Here is a 13,530-nt window from a genome sequence, read left to right on the forward strand (position 1 = left end):
ACAGCCCTAGTTAAAGTGCAGTATTTATTTAGTTTAAAAGCACAAATGTACTGTATATGTTAGCATGTATTTTACACTGGCTTTAGCCATAGAGGGAGCAGGCCAGCCAAGGCAACTGTTGCATAGCAACAACTACTGACCACAAACCCACAACTACTGACCACAACCACACAATTACTTACAACTACTGGCCACAACCACACAACTACTGGTCACAACCACACAACTACTGACCACAACACAACTCCTGAGCAGAACTACTGAACACAACTCCTGACCAAAACTTCTGACCACCATCACACAACTACTGACCACAACTACAGAACCACACAACTACTGACCACATCCACACAACTACTGACCACAATCAGGTGCGGCAGGTAGCCTAGTGGTTAAAGCATTGGGCTGCTGGATCGAATCCCTGAGCTGACAAGGTAAAAATATGTCGTTTTGCCCCTGAACAACTGCCACCTCTGGCCTGCTGGCCCCCCTACCTCTGAGGAAGCACAGTTCCCGCTCAGCCCAGTCAAAACTGTTCGCTGCTCTGGCACCCCAATGGTGGAACAAGCTCCCTCACGACGCCAGGACAGCGGAGTCAGTCACCACCTTCCGGAGACACCTGAAACCCCACCTCTTTAAGGAATACCTAGGATAGGATAAAGTAATCCTTCTAACCCCCCCCCTTAAAAGATTTGATGCACTATTGTAAAGTGGTTGTTCCACTAGATATCATAAGGTGAATGCACCATTTTGTAAGTCGCTCTGGATAAGAGCATCTGCTAAATGACTTAAATGTAATGTAAATGTAACAAGGCAGTTAACCCACTGTTCCCTGGTATGCCGTCATTGTAAATAAGAATTTGTTCTTAACTGACTTGCCTAGTTAAATAAATAATAAAACAGACAACTACTGAACAACACAACTAATTACCAACCACACAAATACGGACCAGTTTAAGAAGACTAGGGCTGTCCATGACTAGGGCTGTCCACGGTGTGTCTATATTTTTTCATATATAGACACACCCTAAGTGCATTGTGCCGTCATTGTAAATAAGAATGTGTTCTTAATTGACGTGCCTAGTTAAATCAAGGTTACATAAAAAAGAAAACATTTGGGAGCAGCATTGCGATGTGGTACAGAGCTCGATTGGGCCTCTGCATGCCTCTGGAGGCCGTGCAATTGCGTCACACCCTCCATATGTAGTCTCTGACCACATTTTCAGATCAAGCATAAATTGGCTTTTAGCCTAGGCCTCCGCAATGGTTTTGTTTACTGAGATGGGCGCAAAATATATATATATATATATATATATATATATATATATATATATATATATATATATATATATATATATATATATATATATATACTGCTCAAAAAAATAAAGGGAACACTTAAACAATACATCCTAGATCTGAATGAAAGAAATAATCTTATTAAATACTTTTTTCTTTACATAGTTGAATGTGCTGACAACAAAATCACACAAAAATAATCAATGGAAATCCAATTTATCAACCCATGGAGGTCTGGATTTGGAGTCACACTCAAAATGAAAGTGGAAAACCACACTACAGGCTGATCCAACTTTGATGGAATGTCCTTAAAACAAGTCAAAATGAGGCTCAGTAGTGTGTGTGGCCTCCACGTGCCTGTATGACCTCCCTACAACGTCTAGGCATGCTCCTGATGAGGTGACAGATGGTCTCCTGAGGGATCTCCTCCCAGACCTGGACTAAAGCATCCGCCAACTCCTGGACAGTCTGTGGTGCAACGTGGCGTTGGTTGATGGAGCGAGACATGATGTCCCAGATGTGCTCAATTGGATTCAGGTCTGGGGAACGGGCGGGCCAGTCCATAGCATCAATGCCTTCCTCTTGCAGGAACTGCTGACACACTCCAGCCACATGAGGTCTAGCATTGTCTTGCATTAGGAGGAACCCAGGGCCAACCGCACCAGCATATGGTCTCACAAGGGGTCTGAGGATCTCATCTCGGTACCTAATGGCAGTCAGGCTACCTCTGGCGAGCACATGGAGGGCTGTGCGGCCCCTCAAAGAAATGCCACCCCACACCATGACTGACCCACCACCAAACCGGTCATGCTGGAGGATGTTGCAGGCAGCAGAACGTTCTCCACGGCGTCTCCAGATTCGGTCACGTCTGTCACATGAAAGCAGGTTCACACTGAGCACATCTGTGAAGAGCACAGGGCGCCAGTGGCGAATTTGCCAATCTTGGTGTTCTCTGGCAAATGCCAAACGTCCTGCACGGTGTTGGGCTGTAAGCACAACCCCCACCTGTGGACGTCGGGCCCTCATACCACCCTCATGGAGTCTGTTTCTGACCGTTTGAGCAGACACATGCACATTTGTGGCCTGCTGGAGGTCATTTTGCAGGGCTCTGGCAGTGCTTCTCCTGCTCCTCCTTGCACAAAGGCGGAGGTAGCGGTCCTGCTGCTGGGTTGTTGCCCTCCTACGGCCTCCTCCACGTCTCCTGATGTACTGGCCTGTCTCCTGGGTGCGCCTCCATGCTCTGGACACTACGCTGACAGACACAGCAAACCTTCTTGCCACAGCTCGCATTGTTGTGCCATCCTGGATGAGCTGCACTACCTGAGCCACTTGTGTGGGTTGTAGACTCCGTCTCATGCTACCACTAGAGTGAAAGCACCGCCAGCATTCAAAAGTGACCAAAACATCAGCCAGGAAGCATAGGAACTGAGAAGTGGTCTGTGGTCCCCACCTGCAGAACCACTCCTTTATTGGGGGTGTCTTGCTAATTGCCTATAATTTCCACCTGTTGTCTATTCCATTTGCACAACAGCATGTGAAATGTATTGTCAATCAGTGTTGCTTCCTAACTGGACAGTTTGATTTCACAGAAGTGTGATTGACTTGGAGTTACATTGTGTTGTTTAAGTGTTCCCTTTCTTTTTTTGAGCAGTGTATATATATATACTAATATATATATATATATTAGTTATAGTTATATATATATATATATATATATAACTATCTATCTATCTATCTATCTATCTATCTATCTATCTATATCTATATCTATATATCTATATCTATATATAGTATATATATTTGCTACTGCTCAACTAAAACATTCAAGGTCAACCAACAGCCTAACAACCAAACAATAGACCCGCTGACTAATTGGGGTCAGAAGACATTAGCATAACATCACCAAACCCACTTTCTCATGTTCAGGCTATCCTGAATAAAACATATTTTAACATTTTAGGAACTGTAACAATATACATTTGCATTGAATAACTCCCCAACATGAACTATTGAACCGTTCAAGCTAGAGGCACCAAACCAACTCTCACATGTTCAAGCTATCCTAACTTCAAATTCTTTAACTTTTATGAACTATAATTATACACATTTGCATAAAAAAATACAATTAAAACAATTTTAATCCCACTTTATAACACAACAAAATGTGGAAAAAGTCAAGGGGTGTGAATATTTCCTGAAGGCACTTTAGAAAAATAAATGAGCTAGATTTTGTTTGTGTACTGCCATATGTTAATGACATAGCTATGTTTGTCACTGGTGTGGGCTAGTAAATATCCTAAACCAAGCTAAAACCGCGGAGAGGGAAGAGAGAATTCCATTTCTGTTTCATCTGCTGCTTGCTTGCTAATGTTCACTCATATGTATTTCCACATGTAATTAGATTTTTATTCTATAAAGATTGTTGTGACTAATGTAGAAAAATCCTCACAGTTGTTGTTTATAGTAAAAAGTGAAGTGCCATTTACAGCTTACTGTGTACAGTAGGCTACAGGCAATACATGTATGTTCCTCCACCGTGTGAGTCATAGAAATTACAATCTTGTGTTCGGGGCTTTCCGGCAGTCTTCGTGGATTTTATATGCAGGGAACATACATTGTACAATTGTAACTAACAAATAATTTTTAACATTAGAACCCATGTACAGTATATTAGTTCATATACAGCACCAACTACATACATATCTGTTACGGTCCATTATCGACTACCTGGACTTTTAACTGAATTTAAATGGAATTGACCCCGAACTCTGTCACATACAACCCCTGACAACACCACAGAACACTAACTTACACACAGCATAGCATGTGCCCCCCCAAATACTCACGTTAGTTGTCTTTTTATAGTAATCAATGTTGTGGACATCCCTGGCCAGGCCAAAGTCTGCAATCTTCATAAAGTTGCTCTCTGTGACCAGAACGTTCCTCGCTGCTAGATCTCTATGTATACACTGGATGGAGAGAAGGAGATAAAATAGGAGAAGGGGAGAAAAGATAACAGTGGTAATTGTGAAAGGGCAGGGGGGGATGGAGAGAAGGAGAGAAAAAGGTTAGAAAAGCAGAAGAGGGGGAAGAAGAGAGGAAAACCAGTGGAAAGATTGGGAAAAGGAGAAGAGAACATGATACAGTTACTTCATTGTGCAAATAAATACATATACAAACACTAAAATACAAACAAGCTATGCTAATAAATGCTTTTATCCATGTAATAACCCAAAAACACACATTCAACTAAACACATGCTACCACATGCATGAGAAACAAGCCTGAATCTGAAAACTATTTCTGACATACTTTGTCATACATGGTAGAAGTTGTTTGTGTGCCTAGGTGTGCATGTGTGTCTCTGTGCATGACTGCATGCCAGAGTGTGTGTGTGTGTGTATGTCTTAACATTGTATGCTCTAGCCTCTGACAGATTCCTCTAGTGAGAGGGAGGGTGATGGAGTGTTGGGCTAATGTGCCCATTCCCTGTTGTGAAAAATATATTCTTCAGTTGTCTGCACAGAAAGGCTTTGTGTGACAGCGAGAGACAATGCTGGGATTTGGACAGTGGGCTAGAGATGTGTTTTAAGGAGACAATATTCCCACCATGATAAAAACACACTTTTTACACAACCACCCTGGCTAAAGCCCTATCACAAAGGCCCAGTGCAATTTCATGGAAGTTTGTCTACCAAGTAGAATGGTGAGAATGAACATGGTGTGTTTGTGTGCACCTTTTGCGAGGCCAGATATTCCATGCCCCGTGCCACCTGGTAGGTACAGGAGACCAGGTCCTTGAAGGCGAGCTGTTCGTCTGAGCAGCGGTTAATATCGTAGGAGTACTCCATGCCCGGGGGCCTGCGGGCACGTAGGTACTCCCTCAGGTTCCCTTTAGAGGCATACTCCACTATCACATACAGAGGGCCTGACACACACACACACACACACACACACACACACACACACACACACACACACACACACACACACACACACACACACACACACACACACACACACACACACACACACAGAGAGAGAGAAAGAGAGACATACACTCATTTAGGACTCAACCACACTGACTGAACACTGCTTTCCAAATTGGGGCAGAGAGAAGTAACCAAGTCAAGCAGGGATTTTGGGCATCAGAATTTAAATGTTGACTGAAACAATTTGTGGGGGACAGTGGCAAACATGGACTAATGACAAATATATGGGAGGGTAGAGTTATATTATTTCATAAAATACTCCTTTAAATTCAGTTCTGTTCAACACTATATTCATAGTAGATGTGTGGGAGAGAACTTGGCAACTCTACTCTAGCAATACATTTCGGTGTGCGAGCATGCGCGTGCTTTCTTGTTACTCATTTCAACACAACGGAACCAAAGGACGTATTTGGGTGTTTTGGGAGCATTGTTCATGTTTATTAATGGCCACCAAATGATTTGATATTGAGATAAAAACGGCTACATTTGGACCATTAAAGGAGTAGTTCACTTCCTTATTGTAGGTGATGCAGGTCTTAAGATGTCGTACACATGAAACTGTGTAATTCCAAACTTTATCCACAGTGTTATATTCCATTTTGTGGGACTCAAGCAATACATTTTCTTGTGAGAGCATGTACGTGCTTTCTCGTTCCAATTGTGGTGATATGAGAAAACGCAGAACGAGGAAGTCTATTGCGGGTGGGGTAAGTTTTTCAAAACCAACTGAAATCATCCCCCAAAAAGTCTGTAACCTTCTATAACATGCCATTTACATCAAAAAAGTGAACCAGTCCTTTAAAGGGATAATCCACCTCAGAAATAAAATCATGAAACTTATGATTTGGTGAAAGCCTATGTTCTATCAGTGGGTAAAATAACAATTTCCCCCATGATTTAACTTCTAAGTGGTCTGTCTGTGAAATCAGGAAATCGTGTAGGAACGCGTCATAGCTACATGGTTCTTGTCAGTGGAGATAGGGATAACACACTATCACATTTCATAATACTTTTAAAACATTATCTGCAGTCCAAATTGCCAAATCAGCCAATAGACGGTAAGGGCATACTTGTCTAGAACACATCCATCTGTTTATCATCATAACAATGTATATATTTCACTTATATGTGCTCAATCTAAACAGTGTACCTAATTATTCAACTCAGTTTCTCCTTAAAGTTCCATCTTGCAATGCACCCTGTGTGTTTGTGGGAAATGCGGGAAAGGGCCATTGTTGACATAGCAACGTACTCTGCACTCGCTCTGGGGCAGAGACAAACTACAAGTTGAACTCGGTGAGAGACTCCTACCCTTACAAAAATGTACCATGGTAGTACAATGAAAAAAATAGAAATAGCATGGTACTATAATGTTTTTTTTTGGTCACTATCATGGCAGGAAAATACCATGGTACTGTTGCAATACAATGATATTTTGCTGCCATGGTAGTGAACCAAAAAACATTATAGTATCATGCTATTTTATTCATTGTAATACCATGGCAGGAAAATATCATGGTATTTGCACCAATACCTTTGTATCTTCCTGCCATGGTAGTGACCACAAAAACATTCTATATTTTTCATTGTACTAGCTACCATAGTACAAAAATTAACCATGGAAGTACAATGAAAAAAAATACCAATGTTTTGTACTAGCAGCATGTAGTGAAACATGAAAGCATGGTAGTTGTTTACAATGTATTATGATGGTCTGTGTCCCAACGTTTTTCAGGTGAAGTGACCAAAAACATAGTAATTTATGGTACTCACAAAATGCAACATTGACTACTCACTCTGCAATGGCAAAGCGTAGGCCTAGTACCCTCTTAAACCCCTTTAGCTCATAGTGAAAAACCACAACACACATGGTCTGGTAGTGTAGTGTACCCTCTTAAACCTTGGGACCTGAATAAGGTATGGTGAGAAGAAAGAAGGGAGTCTGAAACCTTACATTTTTTCAAGTTTATCTGGTGCTTCCCTCTTCAATACAGTTTTCAGTTGGCTCTCCATCATTCAACTGGCTTGACTACTTTTATACAGTTCTAAATAGCCAATATACTAAAAAAATATTGTAAAAAGGTATTATCATCTTATCGCATAGATACAATTTCAATATGTAAATCTCAACATATCCCTAAAAACAATAAGTTACAATGTTTCCCTTTGATTACACGTTCGTTGGTCCTGTCAACATGACTACGACAGTCTAGCTTGACTGGAGCTAACTTTACCATCTATGCTAATGTTTTTTATAAATGAATTAAACCATGAAAACATCATCCAAAAATAACAACTATTATCATTACACTCGCTTAATTACACATGATTAACTTGTTGTTTCATATCCTATGCTTTATAACTCGCTAACCATAATGATAACGTTTAAAATATTTAGTTTACATGGTGCTTCTCTCTTCAGTTGGCTCTCTCGTTCAACTGACTTACTAACTAGGCATATACAGAAAGTACTACCCCTTTTTCACACGAACTATTTTCCTTTTTCTTTTGATGTTACAGACAAACTAGGACCAACAATAGTAGCCTGCCTCTGACTTTATCAGAAACTTGCCCAAACTGGTATACAAATGAATCAATATAATACCAAACAACCTCTTTTGACCTTGGGAGGTTTATTTATTTAATGCATTATACTGCCACAATTAATAAAGATGGTGCCATATGATAATTATTGGTACCATTTATCATAAGTGTGCATTACCATGGTATAATGCAGGTTAAAACCATGGTATTTCAATGATCCACATCTACCATGGTATAAATTATGCAATACCATGGTATTATTTAAGTGGATGACAGTACTATAATACTTCAAATCTAAAACCGTGGTACATTTCCATGATTCAGATTTATACCATGGTAATATTTAGGTACAATGGCAATACCATAGTAGTACCATCATACTTCAAAGCTAAAACCATGGTACATTTCATTAAAGCGACCAATGGCTATGGCATGGTATAAGTGAAAGTACCATAGTAGTACCAGGGTATGAATGAAAGTATCCATAGTAGTATCATAGAAAAATATACCACGGGTAAATTGATCGTGCCGTTTGTTAATGCCATTTTACAGCTAGCTAGCTCCTTCACATGCTGATATTGACTTTGGTATTATTGTGTGTAGCTACGTTTGCTAGCTAGCTAGCTAGCCAGCCGGCCCAGAGAGAGCATTGCATTGTGGGTTTTGTAGTCAACTTGAGCTGGAACAGATTTACACAATGATTCTCACATTTTGCTAACAACGTTGTTATAACAACAAAAGGAAAGATTAGTTCACAAAAAATATTGTTTTTGCACTGTTAATCATAGGAATTTGTGGTTTGGAGTGGATTGTCCCTTTAAGGTAAAGCCCCTCATACTCACCATCTTGTGTACAGGCCCCTAGTAGGTTGATGATGTTCTTGTGTTTCCCAATCATCTTCATCATCTCCATCTCTGACACAAGGTCAGACAGGTCTTTCTCTGTAGCATCATCTGGAGGGGGAAACAAGGCATCAATATACAGTAGAGGACAAAACAGACACACATTAAAAAAAAAATAATAATAACACATACATAAACGTATTCATGCATACAGACAAGCGCACGCACACACACTACCCGCATCTCTTTCCCCATGACCCAGGACGCACCAGCCCCTGTCTGTCCTACAGTCCAAGCAGACAAGCTTAATCTGTGCCGTTATTAAGCATGCTTCACTGACAGTGGTGGTCTAGATTACATTATAGCAGTATGACCACTAAACACAGGCCTCTATTCTTTCAGCAGCCAGGGAATTAAGACATTCAGTCAATCTGAAGTTATTGTCTCCAGCAGCACATGAGTCTCTGTTTTCATGGGTCTGATCGAGGCGACCAGTCAGTCAGACACAATGGCATAGGATTTATTCCGCTGTCAGCACCATTACCTGAGCCCCCAAGCCCCACCTCGACAACCCCTACATACAGGTACACACACACATATATGCACATATAGCCAGTGTATGTAGTGTACATAAGACATAAATAAGTAAACATACCCACGTACACACCCCAGCCACAACATACACACCAGCCCAGAGCTGGTGGCGGTGGCCCATATTTAAAAAGGGTCAGAGGCTCAGCCCAGGGCTTACAGCTAGCAGGGCAGTGTGTCGCAGGGCTACGATTACACTGTGGAAATACTGAGATAGTGAGATCCCACAGGCTACTGTGGATGGGACAATCACGCACACACATGCACACATACACGTACAAACTGACGGACACACTCACACGTACCTTTCAGCATCTTCACGGCCACTGTGATGGCCTCCTTCGGCTTGTCCTTATCGATGCCTAACGCTTCAGCCATCACCACCTGGCCAAAGCAGCCCTCGCCCAGCGGCTTGCCCAGAGTCAACCTGTAGAGGAGAAAAAGGGAAACATTCGAGAAACAGTTAATGTTCAAACACCTGAGTCATATTCATTAGAGCACATTCCCTGTTTAAGTCTGTTATCTTCTGTTTGGTGCCTATTAAATACATCCATAGCCAAATCAATATATGCACAGACTAAAAAATGTAGTGCCTTTATGTGCTACAGTTAGCACCCGGAACACAAACACCTATTGAAAACCCACTTAACTCTCTTATCTCTCTCTGTAGGACACATACTTAAACAGATTTGTAAGGAGCGAAAAACAGAGAGCGACAGAGAAAGAACAAGAGCGTGAGATTGAAAAAGCAATTGCAAGAGAGAGATAAAGAGAACGAGAAAGAGAGGTAAAACAGAGAGCGAACAGGCACTAGGCCAGCGTTTTCCACGTCTCTCTCTCTCTCTCTCTCTCTCTCTCTCTCTCTCTCTCTCTCTCTCTCTCTCTCTCTCTCTCTCTCTCTCTCTCTCTCTCTCTCTCTCTCTCTCTCTCTCTCTCTCTCTCTCTCTCTCTCTCTCTCTCTCTCTCTCTCTCTCTCTCTCTCTCTCTCTCTCTCTCTCTCTCTCTCTCTCTCTCTGATTGTGTGAGTGCTTAATTGGCTCGATGTGGTGGCAGCCATGGATTACTCTCAACATCCGTACTAGGCTAAAGGCTAGAGCTGCCGCTTTCAAGGCGGGACATTAATCCGGACGTCTATGTAAAATCCCACTACGACCTCTGACGAAACATCAAACAGGCAAAGCATCAATAGTAGACTAAGAAGGAATCCTACTACGCCGGTTCTGACACTCGACGGATGTGGTAGGGCTTGCAAACTATCACGGATCACAAAGGGAAACCCAGCGGCGAGCTGCCCAGCGACGCGAGCCTACCAGACGAGCTAAATGCCTTCTATTGAGTTTATTACATTTTTTTTACAGGGACAGTGCATATTTATCAATGTTTCAGTAAAAGTGCAGCAAATTTTCAACCCCAGTCCCTGGGCAGGTTATTAACTTCTTTCGGATAGGTGGCAGTATTTTCACGGCCAGAAAAAAACGTACCCGATTTAATCTGGTTACTACTCCTGCCCAAAAACTAGAATATGCATATAATTAGTAGATTTGGATAGAAAACACTCTAAAGTTTCTAAAACTGTTTGAATGGTGTCTGTGAGTATAACAGAATTCATATGGCAGGCCAAAACCTGAGAAGATTCCATACAGGAAGTGCCCTGTCTGACAATATGTTGTCTTTCTGTTGCATCTCTATCGAAAATACAGCATCTGTGCTGTAATGTGACATTTTCTAAGGCTTCCAATGGCTATCTAAAGCCGCCAGAAAGTGGAATGGGGTGTCTGCTGTCTCTGGGCGAAGAACAGCAGGATAATTTGTAAGTGGTCAGCCTGGGGACAGTGACACTGGAGATGCGCATTAACGAGACTACTCCATTTTTTTCTTTCAGCCTTTGAATGAATACAACGTTGCCCGGTTGGAATATTATCGCTATTTTACGAGAAAAATAGCATAAAATTTGATTTTAAACAGCGTTTGACATTCTTCTAAGTACGGTAATGGAATAATTTTTTGTCACGAAATGCGCTCGCGCGTCACCCTTCGGATAGTGACCTGAACGCACGAACAAAACGGAGCTATTTGAATATAACTATGGATTATTTGGAACCAAAACAACATTTGTTGTTGAAGTAGAAGTCCTGGGAGTGCATTCTGACGAAGAACAGCAAAGGTAATCCAATTTTTCTAACAGTAATTCTGAGTTTAGTTGTCCCAAACTTGGTGGGTGTCAAAATAGCTAGCCGTGATGGCTGAGCTATGTACTCAGAATATTGCAAAATGTGCTTTCGTCGAAAAGCTATTTTAAAATCTGACACCGCGATTGCATAAAGGAGTTCTGTATCTATAATTCTTAAAATAACTGTTATGTATTTTGTGAACGTTTATCATGAGTAATTTAGTAAATTCACCGGAAGTTTGCGGTGGGTATGCTAGTTCTGAACATCACATGCTAATGTAAAAAGCTGTTTTTTGATATAAATATGAAGTTCATTGAAGAAAACATGTATGTATTGTATAACATCATGTCCTAGGAGTGTCATCTGATGAAGATCATCAAAGGTTAGTGCTGCATTTAGCTGTGGTTTGGGTTTTTGTGACATATATGATTGCTTTTAAAATGGCTGTGTGACTATTTTTGGCTGGGTACTCTCCTGACATAATATAATGTTTTGCTTTCGCTGTAAAGCCTTTTTGAAATCGGACAATGTGGTTAGATTAATGAGAGTCTTATCTTTAAAATTGTGTAAAATAGTTGATTGTTTGAGAAAATTGAATTGTGGTATTTTAGTTGGTTTTGTATTTCGCGCCGTGCGATGCCATTGGCTGTTGGCTAGGGGTTCCGCTAGCGGAACGTCTGTCCTCAACGGGTTAAAAACAATTACAATAACAATCCAGACAATCAGCAGTTAGCACATGCAGAGCAACATAGGACAAGTGACACGTAGCATGCAGAAAGAGCAATAGCACAAAAAGCAACAAAACAAAATACATAAAAGCAACAAAGTGTTTCCACACCTCACAAGCTGTGCTCGCTTCAAGGTAAGCAATACTGAACCATGTATGAGAGCACCAGCTGCTCCGGATGACAGTGTGATCTTCACTGACATTTTCAATCTATCTCTGACCCAGTCGGTAATACCAACTTGTTTCATGCATGCCACCATAGTCCACATGCCCAAGAATGCCAAGGTAACCTGCCTAAATGACTATCGCCATGTAGCACTCACATCTATAGCCAAGAAATTATTTGAAAGACTGGTCATGGCTCACATCAACACCATCCTCCCAGACACCCACTCCAATTCGCATACCGCCCCAACAGATCCACAGATGACGCAATCTCTATTTCACTCCACACTGCCCTCTCCCACCTGGACAAAAGGAATACCTATGTGAAAATGCTGTTCATGGACTACAGCTCATTCAACACCAAAAGTCCCCTCCAAACTCATCACCAAGCTCAGGTTCCTGGGACCGAGCACCTCCCTCTGCAACTGTATCCTGGACTTCCTGACAGGCCTCCCCAGGTGGTGAGGGTAGGCAACAACCTATCCGACATGCTGACCATCAACACGGGGGCAACTCAGGGGTGGGTGCTTAGCCCCTTCTTCTACTCCCTGTTCACCCATGACTGCGTTGCCACGCATGACTCCAACACCATCAAGTTTTCTGACGACTTTACGCTGGTAGGAATGATCACCGACGACAATGAGGCAGCCTATAGATAGGAGGTCAGAGACCTGACAGTGTGCCAGGACAACAATCTCTCCCTCAATGTCAGCAAGACAAAGAAGCTAATCGTGGACTACAGGAAAAGAGGTGTGACCACGCCCCCATCCACATCGATGGGGCTGTAGTGGAGCGGATATAGAGCTTCAAGTTCCTCTGTGTCCGCATCACTAAGGAATGAACATGTTTCACACAAGGGCTGTGACAATCATGGAATTACAGGTGTCGGTGACTGGCGTGGCATATGTACACAGTCATTGACATAACTGACAGCCAACAGGGGGCACACAACATTAGTGCATATAGACAATGGAAAAACATTAGCGCTTAACCTCTATGGGCTAGGTGGGACGCTTGCGTCCCACCTACTCAACAGCCAGTGTAATCCCGTGGCGCGTTATTCAAATACCTTAGAAATGCAAAACCTTCAATTTTTCAAAAATATGACTATTTTACACCATTTTAAAGATAAGACTCTCGTTAATCTAACCACACTGTCCGATTTCAAAAAGGCTTTACAACGAAAGCAAAACATTAGA

The 13,530-nt window shown here is 41.8% G+C and overlaps 1 protein-coding gene across 7 annotated transcripts in view; it reads right to left on the bottom strand.

The window, feature by feature from the left end:
* The window catches only part of LOC106576891 (fibroblast growth factor receptor 2), a 141,220-nt gene that overhangs the window by 42,387 nt on the left and 85,303 nt on the right, over positions 1 to 13,530 (bottom strand). For all 7 annotated transcript variants that reach the window (XM_014154426.2, XM_014154425.2, XM_014154424.2 and 4 more), the window contains 4 exons: positions 9,574 to 9,695; positions 8,678 to 8,788; positions 5,037 to 5,227; positions 4,146 to 4,268 (listed from right to left, as the gene is read on the bottom strand). In XM_014154426.2, coding sequence (XP_014009901.1) covers positions 4,146 to 4,268; positions 5,037 to 5,227; positions 8,678 to 8,788; positions 9,574 to 9,695 — 547 coding nt within the window. The remainder of the gene's footprint in view (positions 1 to 4,145; positions 4,269 to 5,036; positions 5,228 to 8,677; positions 8,789 to 9,573; positions 9,696 to 13,530) is intronic.

Source organism: Salmo salar, chromosome ssa18 (genome assembly GCF_905237065.1).
Source record: "Salmo salar chromosome ssa18, Ssal_v3.1, whole genome shotgun sequence".
Lineage (NCBI taxonomy): Eukaryota > Metazoa > Chordata > Actinopteri > Salmoniformes > Salmonidae > Salmo > Salmo salar.